We start from the raw sequence: 27,953 nt of genomic DNA, 5'->3' as shown, positions 1-27,953 counted from the left end.
TCTTTTCATCTTGATGTGATGCACCAGAGGAACGTTTTTTCTTTTCTGCGATTTCCTTTTTGCGATCCTGATCCCCATGAACTGAGGAATTCGCTTTTCATGCAATCTAGATTTCAACTTGAAACCTATAATTCATTTGTATTTTTGATTGAACTTTTTCACACTCTTCTTTGTTTTTTCCTTCACGGAGATATGCTATACATGTAATAATCGTATAATTACGCTGCACTGTTGTTTTTCATAATATATACACTGTGGCTTCTGGTATTTCTCTGAGGAGTTTTTACTTGTAAACTAAACTTTAAACTTAATATATCTATGCAAGCACACAAATGTTTGATATATATATATGTTTTTTCACTTCACTGATATTTGAGGTAATTTGTTGCAGCTGCAGTTTTATAATTTTTTCACTCATTAGCGCAGGTTTCCTTTTAAAACATGGTTTGGTTGCCACTTGCAGAACTGTGGAAAACTAAGCTCTCTGTGGCCAAAATGGAGTAATCAGGATTATTGATACTCTCTTTCTGTATTTTGTAAAGCAAACACTTCTGGATTCAGGCTCCACTCTGCCTCCTGAACCTTCTGTCTTCTCAGAAAATCTGCCACTTTGTTTAATGTGCCTTTGAGATGGACTGCGGATAAGTACAGTAAATGGTTTTCCGCCCACTCCAGCATTTTCTCTGACAGTAAGTGAAGAGCTTTGCTTCTTGTGCCTCCCTGTTTGTTCAGGTAGGCTACGGTAGTGGCATTGTCCGATAGAATCTGGACATGGAAACCTGGTGGGGATTTTTATCTTTGCATCTAAAGTCTGTCCTGAGGTTCCATGTTTTTAGAAGGAACCTCTGGAGAGGCCTGAAATGCAGCCTTGCCCATTGGATGGCTGGTATACATGAGATTAAGGTTCCCAAGGCTGACATAACTCTTCGAACCAACATCTGCTGGTTTGTAGTGTAGTTACAACCTTCTGGACCTTGATTTTTTTCTCTTCTGGCAGAAAAATGTCTTTGTTCCACTGAATTTATTAGGTACCCCTGAAATTGTACTTGCTGAGCTGGATTTAAATTCAATTTGAATATTCACTATCCAACCCAGGGACTCCAAATGACTGCGGGCCTTGCCCAGATCTTTTTCCCCTGGACAAAGAAGAGGAGGTCGTCCAGATATGGGATTACCGCAACCCCTTGGAGTTGAAGAGGAGCGAGGGCTTCCGAAATTACTTTTGTAAAAACTTGCAGAGCTGAAGAAAGGCCAAAGGGAAGGGCCCTGAACTGTAGATGTATCACATCCTTCCCCATATTCACCGCCAACCTCAGGAATTTCTGGGACTGAGGTGCTATAGGAATATGTAGGTAAGCATCTCTCAGGTCAATTGATGCCATAAAGCATTCCTTGGTCAACATATTTTTGACCGTGAAGATTGAGTCCATACAAAACTTCTTGAATAGGACTGACTTGTTCAATGAATTCAGGTTGAGAATCAAACGGAAGTTTCTGGATGGTTTTCTTATCAGGAATATGATATGAATACGAGAATAAAATCCCTGATAATGTTCCTCTGGAGATACAGGTATTACAACCTTCTGATGCATCAGCTCCTTTAATAGGTTCTTCATAGCCAGGGCCTTTGTTGAGTCCCTTGGTAGGTTTGTTACAAAGTATCTTTCTGGAGGACAATCTGAAAACTATTTTGTAACCTTGGGACAGCATGCTCAAAATATATTGATTTTTCGTCACGCTGGCCCAAAGGGGAGGAAATTCTGAAGCCTTCCTCCCACTGGTAGGGACAAGTCATTGTGTTTTGCTGGTTGACGCAGGAGGATGACATTTCCCTTCTGTGACGACCAATTTCTTCTCTTTTCTTGGGGTTTGGTATTTTGTTCTTGAGCTCTTTGAGATCGAAAAAAACGCTTAACTGGCTGTTTTTTCTTTTTAACAGGAAATTACTTCTTTTTATCAGCAGTCCTATCTAGGACTGAATCCAAGTCAGGTCCAAATAACAAATCCCCCAAGAACGGTATCCCACAAAGCTTATTTTTGGATGCCTCATCCCCCGGCCACATCTTTAACCACAAAGCCCTCCTGGCCGAGTTAGTTAGGGCTGCAGATCTTGCTGTCATTTTAATCGATTCCGCTGAAGCGTCTGAAATAAAGGCCACAGCAGCCGACACGGTTAAGAAAGAATCCAGAATTTCTTGCTTTGGTAAGTCTGCTGTAATATGGGCTTTGAGTTGACTCAGACAAAATTCTATGTTCCTGGAGACAACAGTAGTCGCCATAGCTGGTTTGAGATTGCCCATGATAGATTGCCAAGCTCTCTTAAGTTGCTGATCCATTCTTTTATCCATGGGATCTCTTAATACACTCATATCCTCGAATGCTAAGTCAGTTGATCTCGAGACTTGGGAGAAAACGGCATCCAGTTTGGGGTTTTTATTCCAAACTGCCGCTGGGTCCTCATCAAAAGGAAAACGCCTTTTAAGGTCTTTAGGAAAAAAAGGTTTTCTTTCTGGCTCTGCCCATTCCTTCCTGATAGCCTCAGAAATTACTGAGTGTACAGGGAAGGTGCTATTTTTAGGCTCGCTGAGCCCTGCATACATCCTGTCATGCAGAGATAAGTCTTTTCTATCCTCTTCCATACCCAGCGTGGTGTAAATGGCTTTTAACAGACCATCTACCTGTTCTAAAGACAATTTGTATATAGAAGGTACATTCTCCCCTTCCTCATCCGATTCTTCCTTAGAATGTGAGGGGGAATGTCACTTTTGGGTAAGAGATGCCTCAGTCTCCACCGCCGGGACTATTAGTGAGCCCTGAGAGGACTGTGAGGTAGTTGGCTGACTCAGGGATGGGTTTGCTAGTGAAGAACAAAATGATTGAATGGTAGCATCCAGTTCTTTTTTAACTGATGAAATCAAATCGCTACAAGAGGAAGAAGCTTCTTCTTTAACTAGCAAATCAATGCAAACTTGACACAAAGTCTTCTTCCAGCCTTCAGGTAGTTTTGCTTTACATGAAGGACATTTATTTTTTGCCACTGGATCAGAGCTCTTGGCCTGCCATGAGACAAAGCATGGAAAAAACCCATCCCAGTGAGACAACCTGCCCTTTTAAAAGGAGGCTCACCACAGGTGCACAGTGAGAATAACAGCTGCCTCATGTGCCCAGACAGGCCCCTGCCACTGGGGGGGGGGGGGGAGAGTGAGAGAGAGACTCCATAGTAAAGGAGGACAGTATCACATCTGCCCCTTATCTGGGCCTTGCTGGTGCTTGTGACTGTCCCACTTGCTGCCGCCATCGATTCCATCGAGGAGCGCTGAGTTGTCTGTGTGTGGCTGGACGCCGGTTCCGGACTCCAATATCGCCACTGTGCCAGACCGGAACCGGCAAATAAGCACCCACCCCATTCCTCCCCTCTCCCCCTGCGGCTTCCGGCAGAACTGGCGCCGCACGCCTGCTCCGTGGGCACCACCCCCTCCAGATACCTCACTTCCGGCGGATGGTGTCACAGCATGCCATCCCCAAGATGGCTGCGGCATCAGGGGAAACAGGCGGAATAAAAAAAACAATGTCCGCCTGCACCTTACCGTCGCCTAGCAGTGATGCCCACAGCAGCCTCGACTCTCCCTGAGTACTTATGGAGCTGGAGAAGGAGCCCATCCAGCAGCGCACTGTGGAATGGGAGGAACAGCTCTCTGAGGTAGGAAAAAAACATTGGTGGAGCAGGAAGCCTGGTCTCTCAGGACAGCACCTAAGAGCCCTGACTCCCCACTAAGTGCTCCCTCCGGAGGAAACACAAAAACGGACAATATGTGGGAAGGAGCCTCCTTTTAAAGTTTGGTGGAAGAGGAGTTTCCTATTGGCAAGGGGAGGAGCCACACTCTCAGGTGCTGTCCTGAAAGACGTTAAGGGAAATCACCCTTGCATACTACACAGAAATGTATACACCCTAATCTCCAATAAATGTAACTTTTCATGAAGAAGGCAAAATTCTACACAGACATCACTGGAGTGTGTACAGTAAACCATACTTGAGCCCTTTGGTTTACTTTGGCTTTTTAATCCCTGGACTTGTTTGAAAAAGTGTGGACATAGACTAGGGAATTAACTCATTCTTTAATACTGGTGGTGTGTTGATTGGCATAAATGTTTATAAGCAGATGGTTGTAGCAGGCACAATTCTAGCCCTATCCATTCCAGTAACAGCACAAGGTGACTAAGGAGCTCTTTTTGCTGTGGAGAAGCTACCAGCCTATTGTCCAGACAATCTATTCTACACCATTAAACCAGGGTTCCAGTAACTCTCAAGCATATAAAACTGGAGAGCAAGGAGGAAGGAATCTGGCAAGCCAACTCATTATTAGTAATCTATATGCTGTGTTGTGTATTGGTGTCTATATGATTTAAATTTGTCAAATAATATAAAAGACAAGGCTTTGCTTACTACACAAGCATACCTGATCAGTTATAATGAGAATTTCTATACAACTTCCAATTTAAAAAGGAGCTTATCTGGCAAACCAACTCATTACAATCAATATCAAGTATATTGCTGTCAATAAGCTTTTAGTATAAGGTTGTGCTTACTAAGCCAACATACCTGTGTGTCGGGTCCATGTGGCCTTAGCATTTTGAAGCATGTTGAACCACATTACAAACGTTGAAATAATGCATGCGATTATGTGATTTGGCCCTTGATCTTTTTTTAAACCACAAGTTTGTCAGATCTGGCCCATGACCCATAGTCACTGGCCTGCAATTTGTCATTATGTGAAAGCAGGCAGAGCTGTTTGTTTATTGGATCAAGTGTTATTTTCATGCAGTGATATACAAATTGGGGGCAGAGGCTGACTTCAGCTAATCAGCACAAACAGCATATCACATCACCCACAGATTGGGTCAATAAAACGCTACATAAACATATAACAACATAAATACGTTTAGATATGTACACACAATTATTTTTTAACAGGGCCATGCCTGTAAGTTAACCGCTTCACGACCGCCGCACGCCGGCAGAATGGCACGGATGCGCAAAAAGGCATACCCGTACATCCCTTCATAATCCCAGGCTAGTAGGCGTGCACCCGCGGACTCTATGTCCGCCGGTGGCCCGTGATCGTGACGAGGAGAGGCACAACGGGGAAATGTAAACAAGGCATTTCCCTGTTCTGCCTAGTGACATGACAGGAATCTACTGCTCCCTGTCATCGGGAGCAGTGACCTCTGTCATGTCCTAGGTACCTCATCCCCCTACAGTTAGAACACTCTGAGGGAACACATTTAACCCTTTGATCGCCCCCTAGTGTTTAACCCCTTCCCTGCCAGTGACATTTACACAGTAATCAGTGGCTATTTTTTAGCTCTGATCGCTTTATAAATGTCAATGGCCCAAAATAGTGTCAAAAGTGTCCGATCTGTCCGCTGCAATCCAGATAAAAATCACAGATCACCGCCATTACTAATTAAAAAAAAAATATATATAATAAAAATGTCATAAATCTATCCCCTATTTTGTAGACTTTTGCGCAAACCAATCAATATACACTTACTTTGATTTTTTTTACCAACAATACGTAGAAGAATACATATCGGCCTAAACTGAGAAAGACTTTTTATATATATTTTTTGGGGATATTTATTATAGCAAAAAGTAAAAAATATTGCTTTTTTTTCAAAATTTTTTGTTTATAGCGCAAAAAATAAAAACCGCAGAGGTGATCAAATACCACCAAAAGAAATCTCTATTTGTGAAAAAAAAAGGACGTCAATTTTGTTTGGGTACAACGTCGCACAACTGCGCAATTGTCAGTTAAAATGACGCAGTGCCAAATTGTAATAAGTGCTCTGGTGTGGAAGAGGGTAAAATCTCCCCCCGGGGCTGAAGTGGTTAAATGAGACTCATTCTTTTTTTATCAAAGTTAAGAAACTAAAATAAATAAAAAACACATTGTTTTAACGTCAGACACTTTTCTGTATGTGTGTATGTGTATGGCATCAAAGGCCCCTAAGCTGAAGATAACTGCATTCCAAGAGTCTAGAAACATTATAGCAAACGCTGCTCAATTGCATCACCCTCTGGAATTGTCTTCTGCTCCTTGCAGTGGCCTACAGACAACATTTTCATTTTGATGCCAGTCTGTGCTTGCTGTGATCCCACACTGTATTCTCAATATTGCATTTTATAATGCCAACAAAGTTCAAAATTATTTTTTGTTTGTGTCTGCTCTGCCTAATGGTAAGTAGTAAAATGGTATTTAAAATCTCAGTCACAGTTAATGAAATATAGTGGGTAGTATTCTGAAATACTATAACATAATATAAATTATTAGTGGCGATAATCAGAAGGCATACGATAGATTCCAACTTTTAATGATATGCTTTTCCAAGCTCTTTTCTCAAATATGATACATCTTTGTGGGCTGCTCATCTTAATACTTGAATTTATGTTTAATAAAAAAATCATGAACTGACATTATTTAAGTGTTTGTAGAACTAAAAAAAAAAAAAAAAAAAAAAGAAGAAGGGAGATCGTGTTCCCTCATAGCAGGTTAAACAGCACAGTGCTTGTGCTGTCTAACCTGCCCCTCTGGAAGCTGTAAAAAACCTGGCTGATCCTGTCCGGTTTTGCCTTCCCCCTTGTAAACTGACCACGGTTTATCATGGCTGCTGAGCCCTGACACCGTGGTCAGTGCTGCTATTAGTAGAAAAGTGAACTTTTAAAAAAATTCACTGCCAGCACCTCGCTTTTAAGTAGCCATAATGTACTGTACAGTTTTTGTTAAAAACGAAGCTTCTAAATACCTTTTTGCATGTATCTTCAGGCCGGTCACGTGACTCCCGGGCGCTCTACACCTCCGATCCAGGGCTACAGTGGGAGGGGCTGAGCGGCCACGTGACCTCCCCGGCTGACGTCAGAGGGAGATCTCGGCCCCTCCCACTATAGCCCTGGATCGAAGGCGTAGAGCAGTCGGGAGTCATGTGACTGGCCTGAAGATACATGCAAGAAAGGTATTTAGAGGCTTAGTTTTTAACAGAAACTTAAACAGTACATTTTGGGTGGATACAAGAGAGTGGCTGGAAGTGAATTTAAGAGTTAGGGTTACAAACACCTCAAAACCAATGCATTTTCTCTCTCCTGAAAGGCTACTGCAACCATGGAACCAATTATTTGAGAAAGTAAGAAGTAAGAGTTAAATGAAAACTGCACTTTAAAGACTGATGGAACAAATTGGACAATTTTCAGTGCAGTCTCATTAAAAATGTAATGCCAATTTCAATCTGCAGGCATTTATGATCCTCTTAGGCCTCATGCACACTGGGTGTTTTTACAGTTGCTGTTTTGGGCGTCAGACGTTTTTTTTTTTTTTTAACTGCCCCTCAACTCCCCTGCATGTTATCCTATGTGTTTATGCACACATAGGCTTGGGGCATTTATTGGGAGAAAAGAAACCCCTCTGCCAGCTCGTTCTGGAGCAGCAGTGTTTTGGCAGAAAAACGCTGACAGCTTCTAATGCACAGCATGTACAGCATTAGCAGAGTTTTTTCTTTTTTGAAGCAAAGGCCGCCGGCGTCCTAAACAACCAGTGATAATCTGGTTGCTACGGAGCGGGCCGGGAAGCCAGCCGCCACGTCCTTGACAACAGATGAGTCATGTAAAAAAAAAAAAAAAAAAATGTAAAAAAATTAGAATTGGCAGCAATAAAAAATGTGAGAAAAATTGAGTGCCGCCCCCCCCCCCCCAAATCGGGTCTGGTATGGATTGTAAGGTGAACCCCACGCCAAAAATTTTAAAAAACGGCGTGGGCCCCCCCTTAGATCCATACCAGACCCTTGGATTGGATATGGATTTTGAGGGGAACCCCCACTCCAAAAAAAATATAAATGCAGTGTGGTTCCCCCCAAAATCTATACCAGACCCTTATCTGAGCATGCAGCCTGGCAGGAAAGGGGGGTGGACGAGCAAGCGCACCCTCAGCCGGTGACATCACAAGGGGCAGTGCCACCAGGTGGCCACGCCCCCTAGTTATTTAAGAACTGTCAGATGGAGGATCCAGCAGACAACAAGAGCCTTCGTCGGGACCAAAGGTTTTATTTTTCGTGTCAGCAGTGGCGGCGGGTGGCGTGATTGACGACGGATCTACAGCAGGGAACATTTTTGATTTTTTAAAAAAGGAATTGTCAAAAACTTGTGTTGTATTTTTACTTTTTTGGTGAATGAGTAGGGGTACTATGTACCCCTACTCATTTACATGGGGGGGGCAGGAGCTTCCTTTCTTCCAGATTTCCCCGCAACCCCATCGCTTGCTTGTCTCGTCCACCCCTTCCTGGCCTGCCAGGCTGCATGCTCGGATTAGGGTCTGGTATGGATTTTGGTGTAGGGGTTACCCTCAAATTCCGTACCAGACCCAAGGGTCTGGTGTAGATTTGGGGGGGGGGGGGGGGGGGGGCCACATGCTGTTTTTTTTTCACATTTTTGTATTGCCGGCAATGTATTTTTTTTTTACATTTAGCTGTCAGTGGGGAACCCGCTCCTTAACAACCAGCTATTCACTGGTTGTTAAGGACGCCGGAGGTCTCACTCCTTAGCTCTACAGCTCTTAAAACATAGCTTGCACATCAAGCTAAACACTGGCAGAAAACGCCAAAACATTAGCGTTTTTTTGTCCAGCGTTTTTACAGCCTTTTTTTTTAGCTTTCTAGTGTACATAAAGCCTAAGTTCAGAAGTTACTTTGTTACATGACATCACTGGGAGGTGATGTGCATCCTTTGTGTAAAAACAGTTGTGTATACCTCCAGAAACTCTTAACCATATATGCGGTCGGAAAAAATTCCAGCTCAAAATAAATATTCCATATATCGCTTCAGGATTACTGCTTCTGTCCTTTTACCAACCTTTCCATTAGTTCACTTTTTAAAATGTTAGATTTTTGATAAGATTTTAAATGGAAATACATCCCGAGCATAAGGACATTGTTGAAGTATTGGCTATAATCCATTCCACAGTGCAAGGCATTGTGTTTTTCTCATTGTTGCACAAGCCGATGTTCCAATTTCTCCTTGTCGTAGCATAATGGCCCTGCTCTGTAAAGAGGCTCTTCTTCTTCATACCAGCGATTAACATTAAAGTCAGGGAAGAAAAAGGAGATTTCACGGCGGGCTGAGTCTATGGAATCTAGAAGGTAAGACCATTTAAAAAATTTAATTGGGAAAAAAATAAAAACTTACATTTAAAAAGTGTATCGATGGTCAAAAATATTGATTTCTACATTGTATTTGATTTATATCTAGCCTATTCTATTTATCTGAATGATTTTGAAAACATACTTTTCTGTGACACATACCCACTATGCCCTGTGATAATGCACTGCTGTGTCACAGAATTCACAGAGCCTGCCTTCTTTCTTAGCTATAGAAGTGCTGAGAGGAGAAGTTCCAGAAGGCTGAGTCCGTACAGGAATCGCTGCTTGCAGGCAGCAAGGTACCATGCGATATGTAGTCCTTAGGATTTGAAAGTAAACAAAAAAAAATGATCAGACAAACTGCAAAGCATTCAGGGAATCCAGGAAGTTTTGGAAAGGGATGGGCAGCAATCACAGCATGAAAAGAGTCAAAGCTGATATGACATCACCTGCTGTGATCCATAGCTCCAGGGTGTCTTTGGCCAGCAGAGCTCATACCCACAGCTGGAGCTTTGTGGTTATGTGAAAACTAGCAATGGGAAAGCAACATTTCACAGGTAACCTATCCTTCCACTTTAAGTTCACAAAGACAGTGACAGTGAAGTGGGTAAGTAACCTTTAACCAAGTCATATCATTTACATGATGCAAATCACATGAACAGTCAGTTATTGTGTCAAGCTTCCATTCAGAATTTATAAAATATTATGTAAAATCAAATACTGATATAGATAGGTTCTTATTTGCAGTAGTTTTGCTGTATGTGCATGTATCTATTTAGATGGAGCAAATCTTTACAATCCAAGTTAACAGATTTGTCAGTTCATTAATAGGAGAGTTCACTCACAGCTGAATGTGACCACTAAATGACTTGAAGTGGGCAATGAGTGTAGTGCTGGAAACAAGTGTCAGCTGTGGGAAGGAGATGAAAACATCAAATATACATGGAAGACAATTACAATTACATATACGTTTGAAAAATACTTTTAAAGATGATTATAGGCACATGATAACAAAGCTGAAATGTAGGTGAAACACTTGCTTACTGGGCACGTTTACCCCCTTCCTGCCCAGGCCAATTTTCAGCGCTGTAGCAACTTGAATGACAATTGCGCAATCATGCAACACTGTACTCAGATAAAATTTATCATTTTTTTGAGACAGATAGAGCTGTGATTTAATCAACACTGGGCTTTTTATATTTATTGCTAAACAAACAAAAAAGACAGAAAATTTGGAAAATAACAAACTTTTTTTAGTTTTTGTTATAAAATTTAGCAAAAAAGTATTTTTTTCCGTCACTAATAGGGTCCTTTCACACAAGCGGTCCGCCCGGCGTACTCTGCTTTGCTTAGCAGGGGATCGCTCCGCTGATCCCTGTTGAGCAGGCGGATGACAGGTCGGTCTCTGCCTACTGTGATGAGACGGACCTGTCAGAGTCCCACTCTCCTCTATGGGAAGATCGGATGAAAATGGACCGCCTGTCTTTTTTCATCCGATCTCAACCGATCCGCCAGTCGGATGGAAAATAGGGTCACATCAGTCTGGATTACATGGTCAGGATAGGATAGCAGCAGGTGTCAGCGAACATGTCACCACTGGCATCCGCCGCTCCACAGGGGTGGGGAAAGTCTACAAGCATTGAACTTATTCTCTCTGGAGAGGAGACGCTTGAGAGGAGATATGATAGCAATGTACAAATACCTTTTCTGTGAAAGGGAATTTAAAAAGACATAAGGCCATTCATTGAAATTGGAAGAGAAGCGATTTAACCGTAAACTGCGTAGAGGGTTCTTTACTGTCAGAGCTGTAAGAACGTGGAATTTTCTTCCACAAGCAGTGGTATCCAGCAGGAAGCGTCAATAGTTTAAAAAACTATTAGATGGGCACCTTAATGATCACAACATACAGGGATATACAATGTACTAGTGACATAAACACAAGCACACTCGCACATCACAGGTTGAACTGGTGTCTTTTTTCAGCCTTACCAACTATGAATGGAGGCTCTGATCAGGTCCGCCTGAAAAACTGTCCTGATCGGAAAGCCCATGTGAAAAGGGGCATAGGATCCAAAGGACACAGCGATCACAGAGTGCGCTGGATGCGCGCCCCAGGGGGCAAGCGAGGGGCGTGGTTCTGGAAGGATGTCCATGGACGCCCTCCCAGAACAACAGAGATGCACTGTAGCTGTCTTTTGGCTATAGCGTGGTAAGGAAGTGGTTAAAAATAGGATTTTTAACCACTTCAGCCCCGGAAGGATTTACCCCCTTCCTGACCAGAGCACTTTTTACAATTTGGCACTGCGTCGCTTTAACTGCTAATTGCGCGGTCATGCAATGCTGTAACCAAACGAAATTTGCGTCCTTTTCTTCCCACAAATAGAGCTTTCTTTTGATGGTATTTGATCACCTCTGCCGTTTTTATTTTTTGCGCTATACACGGAAAAAGACCGAAAATTTTGAAAAAAAATGATATTTTCTACTTTTTGTTCTAAAAAAAATCCAATAAACTCAATTTTAGTCATACATTTAGGCCAAAATGTATTTGGCCACATGTCTTTGGTAAAAAAAATGTCAATAAGTGTATATTTATTGGTTTGCGCAAAAGTTATAGCGCCTACAAACTAGGGTACATTTTCTGGAATTTACACAGTCTTTAATTTATGACTGCCTATGTCATTTCTTGAGGTGCTAAAATGACAGGGCAGTACAAAACCCCCACAAATGACCCCATTTTGGAAAGTAGACACCCCAAGGAAATTGCTGAGAGGCATGTTGAGCCCATTGAATATTCATTTTTTTTGTCCCAAGTGATTGAATAATGAAAAAAAAAAAAAAAAAAAAAAAAAAATTACAAAAAGTTGTCACTAAATGATATATTGCTCACACAGGCCATGGGCATATGTGGAATTGCACCCCAAAATACATTTAGCTGCTTCTCCTGAGTATGGGGATACCACATGTGTGGGACTTTTTGGGAGCCTAGCCACATACGGGGCCCCGAAAACCAATCACTGCCTTCAGGATTTCTAAGGGCGTACATTTTTGATTTTACTCCTCACTACCTATCACAGTTTTGAAGGCCATAAAATGCCCAGATGGCACAAACCCCCCCCAAATGACCCCATTTTGGAAAGTAGACACCCCAAGCTATTTGCTGAGAGGCATGTTGAGTCCATGGAATATTTTATATTTTGACACAAGTTGCGGGAAAGTGACAATTTATTTATTTTATTTTTTTTTGCACAAAGTTGTCACTAAATGATATATTGCTCACACAGGTCATGGGCATATGTGGAATTGCACCCCAAAATACATTCTGCTGCTTCTCTTGAGTACGGGGATACCACATGTGTGGGACTTTTTAGGAGCCTAGCCGCGTACGGGACCCCGAAAACCAATCACCGCCTTCAGGATTTCTAAGGGTGTACATTTTTGATTTCACTCTTCACTGCCTATCACAGTTTCGGAGGCCATGGAATGCCCAGGTGGCACAACCCCCCCCCAAATGACCCCATTTTGGAAAGTAGACACCCCAAGCTATTTGCTGAGAGGCATGGTGAGTATTTTGCAGCTCTCATTTGTTTTTGAAAATGAAGAAAGACAAAAAAAAAAATTTTTTTTTTCTTTTTTTAATTTTCAAAACTTTGTGACAAAAAGTGAGGTCTGCAAAATACTCACTATACCTCTCAGCAAATAGCTTGGGGTGTCTACTTTCCAAAATGGGGTCATTTGGGGGGGGGGTTTGTGCCACCTGGGCATTCCATGGCCTCCGAGACTGTGATAGGCAGTGAAGAGTGAAATCAAAAATTTACGCCCTTAGAAAGCCTGAAAGCGGTGCTTGGTTTTCGGGGTCCCATACGTGGCTAGGCTCCCAAAAAGTCTCACACATGTGGTATCCCCGTACTCAGGAGAAGCAACAGAATGTATTTTGGGGTGTAATTTCACATATTCCCATGGCATGTTTGAGCAATATATCATTTAGTGACAACTTTGTGCAAAAAAAAAAAAAATAATTTGTCTCTTTCCCGCAACTTGTGTCACAATATAAAATATTCCATGGACTCGACATGCCTCTCAGCAAATAGCTTGGGGTGTCTACTTTCCAAAATGGGGTCATTTGGGGGGGTTTGAACTGTCCTGGCATTTTATGCACAACATTTAGAAGCTTATGTCACACATCACCCACTCTTCTAACCACTTGAAGACAAAGCCCTTTCTGACACTTTTTGATTACATGAAAAAATTATTTTTTTTTGCAAGAAAATTACTTTGAACCCCCACACATTATATATTTTTTTAAAGCAAATGCCCTACAGATTAAAATGGTGGGTGTTTAATTTTTTTTTTTTCACACAGTATTTGCGCAGCGATTTTTCAAAAGCATTTTTTGGGGAAAAAACACACTTTTTTACATTTTAATGCACTAAAACACACTATATTGCCCAAATGTTTGATGAAATAAAAAAGATGATCTTAGGCCGAGTACATGGATACCAAACATGACATGCTTTACAATTGCGCACAAACGTGCAGTGACAACAAAATAAATACATTTTTAAAAGCCTTTAAAAGCCTTTACAGGTTACCACTTTAGATTTACAGAGGAGGTCTACTGCTAAAATTACTGCCCTCGATCTGACCGTCGCGGTGATACCTCACATGCATGGTGCAATTGCTGTTTACATTTGACGCCAGACCGACGCTTGCGTTCGCCTTAGCGCGAGAGCAGGGGGGACAGGGGTGCTTTTTTTTTTTTTTTTTTTTTCTTTATTATTTTTTTGCTTTTTTATCTTATTTTAAAACTGTTCCTTTCATTTTTTTTTTTTAATCATTTTTATTGTTATCTCAGGGAATGTAAATATCCCCTATGATAGCAATAGGTAGTGACAGGTACTCTTTTTTGAAAAAATTGGGGTCTATTAGACCCTAGATTTCTCCTCTGCCCTCAAAGCATCTGACCACACCAAGATAGGTATGATAAAATGCTTTCCCAATTTCCCAATGGCGCTATTTACATCCGGCGAAATCTAAGTCATAAAATGCTCGTAGCTTCCGGTTTCTTAGGCCATAGAGATGTTTGGAGGCACTCTGGTCTCTGATCAGCTCTATGGTCAGCTGGCTGAATCACCGGCTGCATTCTCAGGTTCCCTGTTGAGACAGGAGAGCCAGAGAAAAACACGGAAGACGGTGGGGGGGGGGGCATTCTCTCCCACTGCTTGTAAAAGCAGTCTAGAGGCTAATTAGCCGCTAGGATTGCTTCTACATGAAAGCCGACCGCTGGCTGAAAAGAATGATACTAAGATGATACCTAAACCTGCAAGCATCATTCTGGTATAACCACTCAAAGTCGTGAATGCTGTACCTGAAGACAAAAATATGGTTAACAATAAAGCACAGTAAACGGTAAAGTATAAAAAATTGCAGACCTGAAAAGCAAACATGATAAAACATAATAACAATAAAACATTGCAGAATAGAATACAGTAAAAAAGAGCAGAACAATAGAGAGAATAGAGAAAGAGAGAATAGAGAGAGAACAATAAAACGACAACTATTATTTTTTATTTTATATTTTTGTTTGTTTTTTTTTTTTTACACTTTTTTTGTAACTGTAACTTTTATAACTGTAACCGGTTCCAGGTTCGGGTCTCTCAAAATGCGATGGCATCTTGGGAGACCCTGTGAAAGTGTGCCTAGTCTGTGGAATGCTGTACCCTACGCTAATACTCAGCTAGTGAATGGTAGCGTTCAAAACATTCACCAATGCAAAGACCAGGATTGTCAGGACAGGAGGGACAATAATAGCGGGTGTCACGTCTATATCCGCGCTTGCTGCAGACACAACATCTTTTTTGGGGGGGTTCGTTGGGTAGGGGTACTCGGGAGGACATAAAAATGCCTCTCATGCAGCCGACTGCATTTGGTTGGGGATGTGAATGGGGGAAGTACGGGCGCTGCAGAAGTGGTGGGTTCCCAATTAGGATTGGCGAATGCAGCAGGAAGGGCACTATGGGCATGACGGGCCTGTGTTTGTCTTCTTGGTGGCAGCGGGACACTATTTGTGCTTGCCACCTCACCAGCTTGAACTGCACTTATGGGACTCGCCACGTCACCAAGTGTTACTGCAGTGCTGGTTTGACTACGACCGGGGTGTACTAGGCCGCTGGCGCTTGCCAGTTCACCAAAACGCTACCAAAAAAACTGTTAACGATCGCAGGGATCAGGCCTGACTCTGCGAACGCTGCAGTTATGCATTTAGTGTTTTGTAAGTGACAGTGATCGATCGATACTGCACTTGGGTGGGCTGGGCTGGGCCGGGCGGAGGGGCAAAACGCAGGTGCTAGCAGGTATCTGGGCTGATCCCGCTAACACTGCGTTTTTGGGAACCCTAAACTGCTGGGGACGCCAGTATAGATCTGATCGGATCAGATATTGATCAGTTCAGATACTATACCACTAAGGGAGGTGTACAGTGCGTGCGTGGGTGTTAGCGCTACTGGCACTAACCTGACGCTGCCTGGGGCTGGTGCTTGCCAGTTCACCAAAACGCTACAAAAAAAACTGTTAGCGATCGCAGGGATCAGGCCTGACTCTGCGAACGCTGCAGTTATGCATTTAGTGTTTTGTAAGTGACAGTGATCGATCGATACTGCACTTGGGTGGGCTGGGCTGGGCCGGGCGGAGGGGTAAAACGCAGTTGCTAGCAGGTATCTGGGTTGATCCCGCTAACACTGCGTTTTTGGGAACCCTAAACTGCTGGGGACGCTAGTATAGATCTGATCGGATCAGATATTGATCTGTACAGATACTATACCACTAAGGGAGGCGTATGCTGCGTGCGTGGGTGTTAGCGGTACTGGCGCTTATCTGACGCTGCCTGGGGCGACGCATATCACCGCCGGGCGATCAGGGGGCTAAATCTTTATTCGGTAATAAACGGCGGGTGCCCTGACACTATAAAAAATAAACAAACTAACCAGCGTCACCCGTAACGGTTATACAGTGATCAGTGGTGAAAGGGTTAACTAGGGGGCAATCAAGGGGTTAAAACATTTATTAGATAGTATATGGGGGTCCCTGTCGCTATAAAACGCTGACGGCGAACCTAAATATTTACGTCCCTAACTAGCATCACCAGCGACACTAATACAGCGATCAGAAAAATGATCGCTTAGCGACACTGGTGACAGGGGGTGATCAAGGGGTTAAAACTTTATTAGGGGGGGTTAGGGGGGTACCCTAGACCTACAGGGGGCCTAACACTCACTGCCCTGACACTGTAACTGTCACAAACTGACACCAATGCAGTAATCAGAAAAAAAAAAAAAAAAACCTGCTTGGTGTCAGTTTGTGACAGGGGGGGGGGTGATTGGGGGGGATCGGGGGGCGATCGGGGGGGGGGATCGGGGTGTTTTGTGTGCCTGGCATGTTCTACTGTGTGTAGTGTGTTGGTGCACTTACATTGCAGTCTTCTCTCCTCGGCCCGGAACGGAAAATACCGAGCCGAGGAGAGATGACATCATTTCCTCTGCCTCTGTGTACAATACAGAGGCAGGGAAATGATCCCATTGGCTGAGAGCGATCGCGAGGGGGGGGCCACGAATGGATGGCCTCCCCCTCACCTCCGATCGCCGGGGGAGATTTGCCGACCGCCGCAGGCACCGGGGGGGGTCCGATCGGACCCCCCACCCGCGGGCAGGCAAGGACGTACATACACGTCCTTTTGCCTGCCCGTGCCGCTCTGTCGACGTATATAGTCGTGCGGCGGTCGGCAAGTGGTTAAAATAGCTTACCTGTAAAATCCTTTTCTTTGAAGTACATCACGGGACACAGAGCCATAATAGTTTCTATGTGGGTTATAGACCACCTTAAGGTTATGGATACTGGCATGCCCTAAGACAAAAAGTCCACCCCTATATAACCCCTCCCACTACTGGGAGTACCTCCGTTTTGTAGCAAAGAAATACACATGTATACCAAAAGAAGGGAGGGGCCTCTGTGTCCCATGATGTACTTCAAAGAAAAGGATTTTACAGGTAAGCCGTTTTAAAAATCCTATTTTCTTATCGTACATCACGGGACACAGAGACATAGTAGTTACTATGTGGGATGTCACATAGCAATGCTAACTGAATGGAGGGATACACAACAAAAGTAGGGCACTAAGAGACTAGAGGACTTATACTGCAGCCTGCAGTACACTGCGCCTAAAGGCAATATCCTCGTGACCTTTTACATCTATTTGATAGAATCTGGTAAATGTATGGACTGAAGACCAAGTTGCGGCCTTGCAGATTTGAGCCATGGAGGCTTGGTGATGCACTGCCCAGGAAGCACTAACTGCCCTGGTGGAATGCGCTTTAATATGAAAAGGTGTAATTTTTCTCTTTAAACCATAAGCTTGAGCTTCCATTTAGGAATAGTAGACTTCGATCCTGCCTGTCCTCTCTTAGGACCTTCTGGCAACACAAACAAAACATCTGTTTTACGAATCTGAGCGGTCACCTTCAAATAGACCTTGACTGCTCTCACCACATCAAGAGAATGTAGTGACCTTTCTTCCGCAGAACAAGGTTCTGGAAAAAATGAGAAGAATCCAGACTTCCAAGAGTTAAAAAAACACCCAAGTGAGTAATGAGGCTCCTTACCGACTACACTGACCACACAGGTGGTCACAGCAAGCATTAGGGAATAATAAGGTCTCCCAACAACCTATACCGGCATCTTGTAATAAGGCTGGATCTGCACTGTGTCCTCTGTATGGAGAGTTCTGCTTCAGTATTCACCATTCATTCACTATTCTTTTCTTGTCCTGTCCCTCTTCCCTCCATACATACAGCATGTCCTTCTATTACACTCTATGTATGAACACTGTACTCACGCTGCTTCCTGGTCACATGATCATCATCAGTTCCTGGATTATTTATGGACTTTTATATATATGCTTTTTTGCACTGTGTGTGATGGGACTCTCATATATTGTGATTATTATATATTTGAACAGTTCTTTTCACTTTATTTTTTATTCCTTCACTTTTGATGAATGAATTGATTATCTATAGCACGGTTTCATGACATACTGTGGTATTATATATATATGTATTTCTTTCTTTTTTAGATGCTTATTGATTTTTTTCACTTATTGCTCACTTTTAGCGCTGCATCGTTTTTATTTATTTGTATTTAGAGTGCTTGTATCTGACTCTTTGATGCTGGCTGCTTTGTGGACATTGGGGTAGTTTTATGTAATATAATACCCACTCGTTTCAATTAAGACATCTAGCGCAGTGTAAACCCTTGTTTGGTTTTCTTATATCTGGAAAAAATGGCAGAACAATATCCTAGTTTAAATGAAAACCTGACACTGCATACGGAAGGAAATTAGGATGAGGACGCAATACAACCTTATCCTTATGAATAATCAAATATGGCTCTTTACAAGAAAGAGCAGCCAACTCTCATACTCTTCTTGCAGAAGGAATGGCATCCAGAAAAACGAATTTCCTTGTCAAAAGGACCAAGGGAATATCTCGTATCGGCTCAAAAGGCTGTTTCTGTAATGCCGACAGGACTAAATTCAAGTCCCAACCGGAGGATTAATCCACGTTACTCCCTGAATAAAGCTATGAACCAAAGAGTGTGAAGCAAGTGGTCGTTGAAAAAACACCGATAAGGCTGACACCTGGCCTTTGATAGTACTCAAGGCCAGCTTAATTTCTAATCCCATCTGTAGAAATTCAAGGATCCTGCCAATAAAATATTTCCTGAGGTGCCAACCCCTGGATTCACACCAGGAGACATATGCCTTCCAGACTCTATTATATATGATTCTGGAGGCCGGCTTCCTAGCATTAATCAAAGCAGAAACTACTGAACCTGACAGCCCACGGTCTTTCAGAATGTGGGTCTCAATAGCCAAACCATTAAATTTAGCATTTGTATGGTAGGATGGAATACCGGACCTTGCGAGGGAAGGTCTGGCCGCGGTGGTAGGGTCCACGGGTCCCCTACCGCCATCTTTATGATCTCTGCATACCAAGATCTCCTGGGCCACAAGAATCACCTCCTTCCCTTCCTGCTTGACCCTGTGAAGAAGGTGCGGAAGCAGCAGAACAGGAGGGAATGCATAGATCAGTGAAAACTGATCCCACGGAAAAACTAAGGCATCTGTTCCGCATGCCAGCAGATCCTTTGTCCTTGACACAAAGTTGTCTATATTTCTGTTGAACCTGGACGCAAACAGATCCACGTCGGAATTCCCCATCTTTGACATATTGACAGAAGGATGTTGGGGTGAAGAGACCATTCTCCCGGGAACAACTGTTGGCGACTCAAGTAGTCCGCCTGCCAATTCTCTATTCCCGGAATGAAGACTGCCGATAGGGAAGGAATGTTGTCTTCTGCCCAGGATAGGATATGATTCACCTCTCTCTGAGCCACACGACCCCCTTGGTGATTGATATTAGGCCACTGTTGTGGCACTGTCGGATTGGACCCTGACCGGACAATTCCGTAATCTGAGCGTCCAGGCCTCCAGGGCCAGGCGTGCTGCCCGAATCTCTAGAATATTGATGGGCAAGGTCATTTTTGTTTTGGATCATTTTCCTTGGACAGATGCTTCTTCCAGGACTGCTCCCCAGCCCAGAAGGTTGGAATCTGTTTTCACCACCTTCCAGGTAACTGGTAGGAAAGACTTTCCTTTCTGAAGATTCTTGGATTTCAACCATCAACTGAGGCTTTGACACACTTTGGGGGATAAATGCATCTGGAAGTCTAAAGCTTAGATGTTTTTTGTTCCAAGTTGACAGGATACTGTTTTGCAGCAGTCTCGAATGAAACTGCGCATAAGGAATGGCCTTGAATGAAGCTACCATCTTTCCCAAAATCTCATGCAAAGTTGAATAGAAGGATTCTTCTTTGCTTTGAACACCTGAATCAGTTCCCTTATGGAACTGATCTTTGCCTTTGGTAAGAACACCCTCCTCTGAGCTGTATCTATGATCAGGCCCAAGTACTGCAATCTCCTTGATGGTTTTAAGGAAGATTTCTCTAGGTTGAGAATCCAACCTAGGTATTCCAGGTAGATGACCGTAGTGACCAAACTCTGGTTTAGGCAGGCTACCGGCTGATCTATCAAGACTAGATCGTCTAAATAAGCCAGAATCGTTATCCCCCGAGCCCTTAATCTGGCTAAAGGGGGGGGCAGAACCTTTGAAAACACTCGAGGTGCAGTAGCTAGAGCGAAATGCAGAGCTACAAACTGAAAATGAAGATTTTTTTATCTCGAAGTGTAGATATTTCTGGTGAGCGGGGAAAATAGGTACATGTAGATAAGCATCCTTGATGTTCATAAGGAGGTTTTAGTATTTTGTTTAGCGGGCTTTCTCCCCCAGGGTCTCTCTTGACCCTGGGGTTGACCCTGAGGTTTACCTCTTGAACTTGACGGTGGAGGCCGTCGAGACTGCCTGGAGGCAGATGCTCCTGGCACTGTAGAAGAAGCTTGTTTAAAAGAAAAACGCTTAAACTTCTTCTTAACTGGTAAAAGGGAACTTTTTGCATTAGAAATTCTTTGGATATATTCATCGAGATCGTCTCCAAACAACTGTTCACCATGAAACGGAAAACTAGCCAAGAGCTTTTTGCATGACGCTTCGGCTGACCAATTTTTCAACCATAGAATTCTACGCACATGTACCAGCCCATAGCGTCAACTCATAGCGTCAACTGTAAAACATAACGCCTCTGATATCCCACACAAATCTTGGGCCTGTTTTTCAGGAATAATTTTGAGCACCTCTTTAAACTGGTCTTTAGAATTACTCTATTCTAACCCCGAGGCTAGGATCAAATTGAAAGGACAGTATTCTGACCCCATCAAAATAGTGAAAGGGACTCGCCAAGGGTGCCCACTATCACCACTTATTTTTGCGATAGCAATCGAATGGTTAGCAATTGCTATCCGTACCAATCCAGACATAGCGGGGGTCAGATGTGGACCCAAAACTCATAAATGCGGCCTATATGCTGATGACCTCATTCTTTACATCGCCTCCCCAGCCACATCTCTACCTGTTTTATGTAAACTCCTAGATGATTTTGCTAAGATCTCAGGATTACATGTTAACTACACTAAGTCACAAGCACTCAACGTATCTCTCCGACCATCTCTGGTGACCCAGCTGAAAGAATCATTACGCTTCTCATGGAGTGAGTCTTCTATACGATACCTAGGAATACATCTTACACCTAAATTTGAACAACTATATCAAGCTAATTATCCCCCCCTCTACAAAAAATTAGAATTAGACCTTAAACAATGGTCACCACACCAACTCTCAGGATAAACTCAATCAAAATGACTCTACTCCCGAGACTTTTATACATCCTTCGCTCACTTCCGATTGGTATAAGAAAGGATCATCTCTTGTCATTCCAAAGTAAAGTGGTTACATTTATATGGGGTAAATCTGGTCATCGCCTAGCACGACAATCCCTATATAGACTGAGGAATAAGGGGGGATTAGGTCTCCCTAATTTTTCTGGTATTACCAAGCAGCTAGACTTGCTCAGTTATCCACGGTATATTCCGAAACGGCCAGACCAGACTGGGTAGATATGGAGAGGCAGGCAGTTCCATCCTTCACCTTGGATTTTCTTCTCTGGTGTCCCCAGACACCAGGCCTTCCATCTTATCGACATCATTGTCACATGCCTTGGCGATATAGGATACTCTCAGGAATTCTCCTTCTTTGGTCTCACAAAGCAAACCCTTAGCGCATATCTTCCATAATCCGGAATTTCGTCCAGGCCTTGACATCAGAGAATTTCAGTGGTGGCTGCATAAGGGGATGTACCGGATCGGGCACTACTTTACCTCAGCTGGACCTATTTCCTTTACCCACTGCATTAAGAACCTAGACCTCCCCAATTCATAAAGGTTTAGATTTCAGCAAATGTCACATTTTCTACACTCAATTTGGAATACGAAACCTGAGCCACCCCAATTCACCCCTTATGAACAATGGTGTGGACAACACCTGGAGCAGAGTGGGGGGATCTCCATAACCTATTCGTCACTTGCCACGAATGGTCAGAAAGCACCGTTTATGCTGGAATGGGAGAAGGACACGCAGATATCTTGGGATCTGGACTCTTGGCACAAACCCTTCTTTAGATCCTTCAAGGGTATCCTCAATATTTCACTAATAGAAGCCAGCCTGAAGCTTGTCACCAGATGGTACATGACCCTCTCCCGGCTCACCTCCATGTTTCCTTTGGTTTTCCCTTTATGCTTCCGAGGGTGCCATATGAGGGGTACCATGATGCACATATGGTGGGATTGCCCCAAAATCAGAGGCTTCTGGAACAAAATTTTCCAAATCATATCTAAAAGTCACAGCTTTGACCATTCCCAAATTTCCCTTGACAGCCCTTCTTAACTAACTAAATTCCCAAGGTTCCAAAATTCTCTCAAAAACTAATATTTTTTATATTTCTAGGTGCTAAACTCACCTTAGCTAAAGCGTGGAAGCTTCCTAAGGTCTCCATTGCAGCAGCTAAACGCAAAATATCTTGGATAATGGCCCAAGAGAAGATGGTGAACTCCATATTGGACACCTCAGCCCAGTTCAGGAAAACTTGGGAACCTTGGGCCAAATACAGAGGAGTGGGCAACTTCTCAAGCTCACATTAATCATAACATTTCTACTTAGGGTCTGACTGGCAGACGGTTCACTCTCTTTCTCTTCCCTCTCCCCACCCTCCCTTTTTTTTCCCTTACTCATTCCTATTTTTTTTGGGCTTTGCCCCAGTGCTATAGGGTCCTGCAGATGGAGACCAGTTTTGTTATAGTGAATAGTGGGGCATATCCCCCCCTTTTTGTTTTTTTTTCTCTTTATTATATACCATGCATGGTTAATTATAGTACCCAAAAACCTGGGGACTTTAATAGACATGGGGGCTTTTGGACGTGGGTTAGCTCCTTCCTCCCCTACACAGCTTGATCCCTATTGGGGTGTAGGGAGAGGAGATAGTGAGTTTTTTTACCTAATCCCATTAGGTCCACGGCTGATAAGTCACTTTTTTACCTAAATTCCCGGAAAGTAGTAAGACTCCTTGTAGGCTGTCTCTCCAGTTTATAGATCTTAGTTGTGTGGTACTATATTGTTGTAAATCATTTTTTTTTATTGTTTGCTTTGCCTCGTGTAATGGTATATTTTGTTATACTCTTGAAAACCAATAAAATACTTAAACGAAAAAAAACGGAAAGAAAACTGACATACTCTGATCGCTGTCAGCACAGGCTGAACCACTGAACCTGCCAGAGAAATATTGTTTTTAAATAAGAATTCCAACTTCTTATCTGCTGGATCCTTCAGCATTGTCTACAGGACAAGTCAAGCTCTTGTTCACAGAGGATATAACAGCGTCAATTGCTGAAATCCCCCATTTCTTATTAAACTCTTCCTCCATAGGACAAAGTGTTGAAAACTTTTTTGGAGGAAAAAACTGTTTATCTGGGTGCTCCCACTCAGAATACATAAGCTTTTTCAATAATGAATGGCTAGGAAAAGCATGAACAGCTTGGGGAGGCTTTAGCGAACCCAGCCAAGAAGTAGGTTCATCGACTGACTCTGGTACTGGCAGCAAAAATGTAGAGCGGACCAATTTAGTAAGAGATTGTACCAACAACCTTTCCTGTGAACCTGATCCATTCATATTAGACTCTTTAGAAGAGGAGTCATCAGCCTCTTCCTGGTCCCCTGAGAGTAAAGCGTCATCTCTCGCCCCCTGTTCCTCAGTTTGAGGGTCCTGGGTAATAGACGGGGACCTGTTACGCTTAGTCCCACTCTGGGATGCAATTAAGGCATCAATTTTTTGTTCCAAGCCTAAAATGGTTGAGGAAAAAACCTCTTTAGTAATATATACAGGGGCTGCAGTGTTTAAACCAGCTGCAACACCCGACGTCCCTGATGGCTCACACTGACCGGTCAAAACACTCTCAGGGGAGGATGCCATTTTTTTTAGGCTTCCTATAGACTGTAGAAGTCTTTCTAGAGCCCATTTTTTGAGGTGCTTTTACCCCCCCTTCCGACCATAGCCCGATGCACAAAGCAGAGGTACTACCAGAAGAAACACATTCACTGATGAGCAATAGTCCAGCCCTACCGCTGCTATTAATGCTCAGCCTGATGCAATAGTAAATGTGTCAAAAGGAATGCCTGTGTCACCAAACCGCTTTCATGCCCCTCTTGCTCTTGTGTCCCTCCGCAGCTTGCAGCAGTATCAATGGTGCTTTTAAAAAACACACTTTCCCGCGCTGGACGTTGGAGGACGCCAACGCCGCGCTGAGCCCGGCCCCCCTCTGTTGCCTAAGGCCCCCCTCCTCTCTTTAAAAAAGAGCTTTCCCGCGCGAGCGCGGGCCTCTGATCCTATGTAAAAATGTATAAAGGGAAATGGCGCTGTCCTTCCTAAAAAACTCTGTGTGTGTAACTATTAATAGTGCATTCACCTCACATTAAATGTATATATATAATCATGTACCTCAAATAAAAAAAGTGTACAACATGTGTAACAGTGATGAGTGCTACCTGGCACCTAGGAAAAGTGGCCTGTGCTTAATATCAAGATATAAAAAATAAAGAATATATATATATATATATGCTTGCGCATAAAAACAATCAATATATAAAAAATATATATAGCATGCATATAAAAACATTCAATGAATAAATAGCATCAATTAATGTGAATAATATCCATCAAACACCATTGGTATATATGCACATATATAAATTACTACAGTGATGTCAAATAACTATTATCAAGAATTAAAATAAAAGTGTCCATAAATCAATAGTACCCCCCCAAATATATATATATATATATATATATATATATATATATATATATATATATATATATATATATATATATATATATATATATATATATAATCTCAAAATCAGTGTCCATGTAAAAGTGACAAGTGCTTCCTTCAATAAGAAAAAAATTGTTCCAGAAGTGAGCAAGAAAACCGTGCTGGCAAAAGTGACTGTGCTCCCCTTTTGTGCTTTCACTCACCAGAGCGCTTCACCCCTGCAGGGGTACAAGCGTATAGGAATAATTTAATCCCAATCCTAGGAAGGCGATATCCCCCTGGTCCCCGGCTCCTGGGTAAGAAGGTCATCCACGGCAGGAAAGGCAGGAGACTCCAGCGCCCCCCCTCAGCAGCGTAGCTCCCGGTCATATGACCGCATATGTGTGTAAAAAACAAGATAAAGCAATCCACATAGCGTAATTCCGTATTGCTGAGTTTATTTATAAATATGTAAAAAAGGTTATATCAATTATAAAAGGAGGAGAGAGAGCCAGCTGGGTCAAACTCTCCAGGCGTGATGGGGAAGCCGCGCTCTCCGCAATCGAAGCTTGCATTCCACCGATCAAATGTCAAAACCACAAAACCCGGACGTGACGTGTGAGCATAGCAGATTGGCCCCACCATACGCGTTTCATCATACGGACGTCATCACGCCTCAGATGACGTCCGTATGATGAAACGCGTAAGACGGGGCCAATCTGATACGATCACACGTCACGTCCGGGTTTTGTGGTTTTGACATTTGATCGGTGGAACGCAAGCTCCGATTGCGGAGAGCGCGGCTTCCCCATCACGCCTGGAGAGTTTATGAGCCAGCTGGCTCTCTCTCCTCCTTTTATAATTGATATAACCTTTTTTACATATTTATAAATAAACTCAGCAATACGGAATTACGCTATGTGGATTGCTTTATCTTGTTTTTTACACACATATGCGGTCATATGACCTGGAGCTATGCTGCTGAGGGGGGCACTGGAGTCTCCTGCCTCTCCTGCCGTGGATGACCTTCTTACCCGGGAGCCGGGGACCAGGGGGATATCGCCTTCCTAGGATTGGGATTACATTTTTCCTATACGCTTGTACCACTGCAGGGGTGAAGCGCTCTGGTGAGTGAAAGCACAAAAGGGGAGCACAGTCACTTTTGCCAGCACGGTTTTCTTGCTCACTTCTGGAACAATTTTTTTCTTATTGAAGGACACTGATTTTGAGTATATATATATATATATATATATATATATATATATATATATATATATATATATATATATATATATATATATATTTATTATTTTATTTTTTTGGGGGGTACTATTGATTTATGGACACTTTTATTTTAATTCTTGATAATAGTTATTGGACATCACTGTAGTAATTTATATATGTGCATATATACCAATGGTGTTTGATGGATATTATTCACATTAATTGATGCTATTTATTCATTGAATGTTTTTATATGCATGCTATATATATTTTTTATATATTGATTGTTTTTATACTCATACATATATATATTATATATTCTTTATTTTTTATATCTTGATATTAAGCACAGGCCACTTTTCCTAGGTGCCAGGTAGCACTCATCACTGTTACACATGTTGTACACTTTTTTGATTTGAGGTATATGATTAAAAACGGTATATACATTTAATGTGAGGTGAATGCACTATTAATAGTTACACACACACAGAGTTTTTTTTAGGAAGGACAGCGCCATTTCCCTTTATACGTTTTTACATTCTGATTGGGTTCCACCTCGGTGGGACTTCATTACAGGGGGGCAGCAGTCACATTTATCCTAAGCACGGATTCCTCTGACAAGTCTCTGATCCTATGGGATCACTTTTGTGAGGGGGAAAATGGCGAAGAGGGAGCCTGGAAGCCGCCGAGTAGGGCTGCTTGCCATTTTTTTTTCTCCTGGCGCTTCTTCCTTGTGAAGAAGGGGAGAAAACAGCACAGGTGGGGGGCGTCTGGTGGGGAGGAAAAACCCCCCAGACTTACCGGAGGTCTGCTGCTGGCTGGAGGAAAGGAAGCTGCTGTTCCGGACAACAATGTGAGCTCTCTGAGGAAGCAGGAGAAAGTATGTGCTCAATACAGCCTCTAGTGGTGACACATAGGCATGACAACATTCACTAAATTAAAGGAGACATTCATAAGAAAATTCAAAAATTTCTTAGAAAAACTCCACTTACCTTTCTCGCCGCAGGGTTTTCTGTGGTAAAACCAACAGACCCAATCTTCACCCTTCACGGTGGGTTTCGTTAACAAACCTTCAGGCTCTTGGGACCCTCAGGGAAACCCACAATCCTGGACCTGTAACAGCACCACTGCGAGTAAAACTTTATGGCCTTAATACCAAAAGTACTGGATCCCGGGGTACAGCTCTCTAAAAAGAGAAGCGTTTACAGGCAAAACCTGGTTTCTTCGGATACGAGGCCCAGGTACCATTCAATTCGACCAAAAAGACACTTTGAATGGACCCGGCTGCATGGCTAGCCCCAGCAAGGATTGCTCCAGAGGAGTTCAGCACAGCACATCTTTACTTGTGACGAACATCTTAGACACTGGCGAAAAAACTGGAGTACTCCCAGTAGTGGGAGGGGTTATAAAGGGAGTGGACTTTTTGTCTTAGGGCGTTCCAGTGTCCATCACCTGAAGGTGGCCTATAACCCACATAAAACTACTATGGCTCTGTGTCCCATGATGTACGATAAGAAAGAGAAGTATGGGTTTAAACAATAACATTTATACTCACCTAGGTGGGTGCAGTATTGGTCTGATGCTGCATCTGTCCCGTGCCGAATGGGGGCAGAGCAGAGTCACTGCCTCTCTGCTCTGCCCCTCCAGCGCACACTGGAGTGCTGGGCAGTGCAGGGGTTGGGAG

General features: G+C 43.0%; 1 protein-coding gene across 6 annotated transcripts in view; it reads right to left on the bottom strand.

The window, feature by feature from the left end:
• NME6 (NME/NM23 nucleoside diphosphate kinase 6) overlaps positions 1 to 27,953 on the bottom strand; it is a 67,799-nt gene that overhangs the window by 4,231 nt on the left and 35,615 nt on the right. For 4 of the 6 annotated variants that reach the window (XM_073619244.1, XM_073619246.1, XM_073619243.1 and 1 more), the window contains one exon: positions 8,444 to 9,176. The exons of 1 other annotated variant lie outside the window; for it this stretch is intronic. In XM_073619244.1, the coding sequence (XP_073475345.1) occupies positions 9,028 to 9,176 (149 nt within the window). In that variant the 3' untranslated portion in view covers positions 8,444 to 9,027. Of the gene's footprint in view, positions 1 to 8,443; positions 9,177 to 9,345; positions 9,503 to 27,953 lie in introns of those variants that run through there. One more of the 6 variants, XR_012242800.1, reaches the window with a different exon arrangement.

This window comes from Aquarana catesbeiana, linkage group LG03, assembly GCF_042186555.1.
Source record: "Aquarana catesbeiana isolate 2022-GZ linkage group LG03, ASM4218655v1, whole genome shotgun sequence".
NCBI classification, from domain to species: domain Eukaryota; kingdom Metazoa; phylum Chordata; class Amphibia; order Anura; family Ranidae; genus Aquarana; species Aquarana catesbeiana.
Note: the sequence above shows the minus strand (reverse complement) of the source record. Positions and strands in the feature narration are given on the sequence as shown.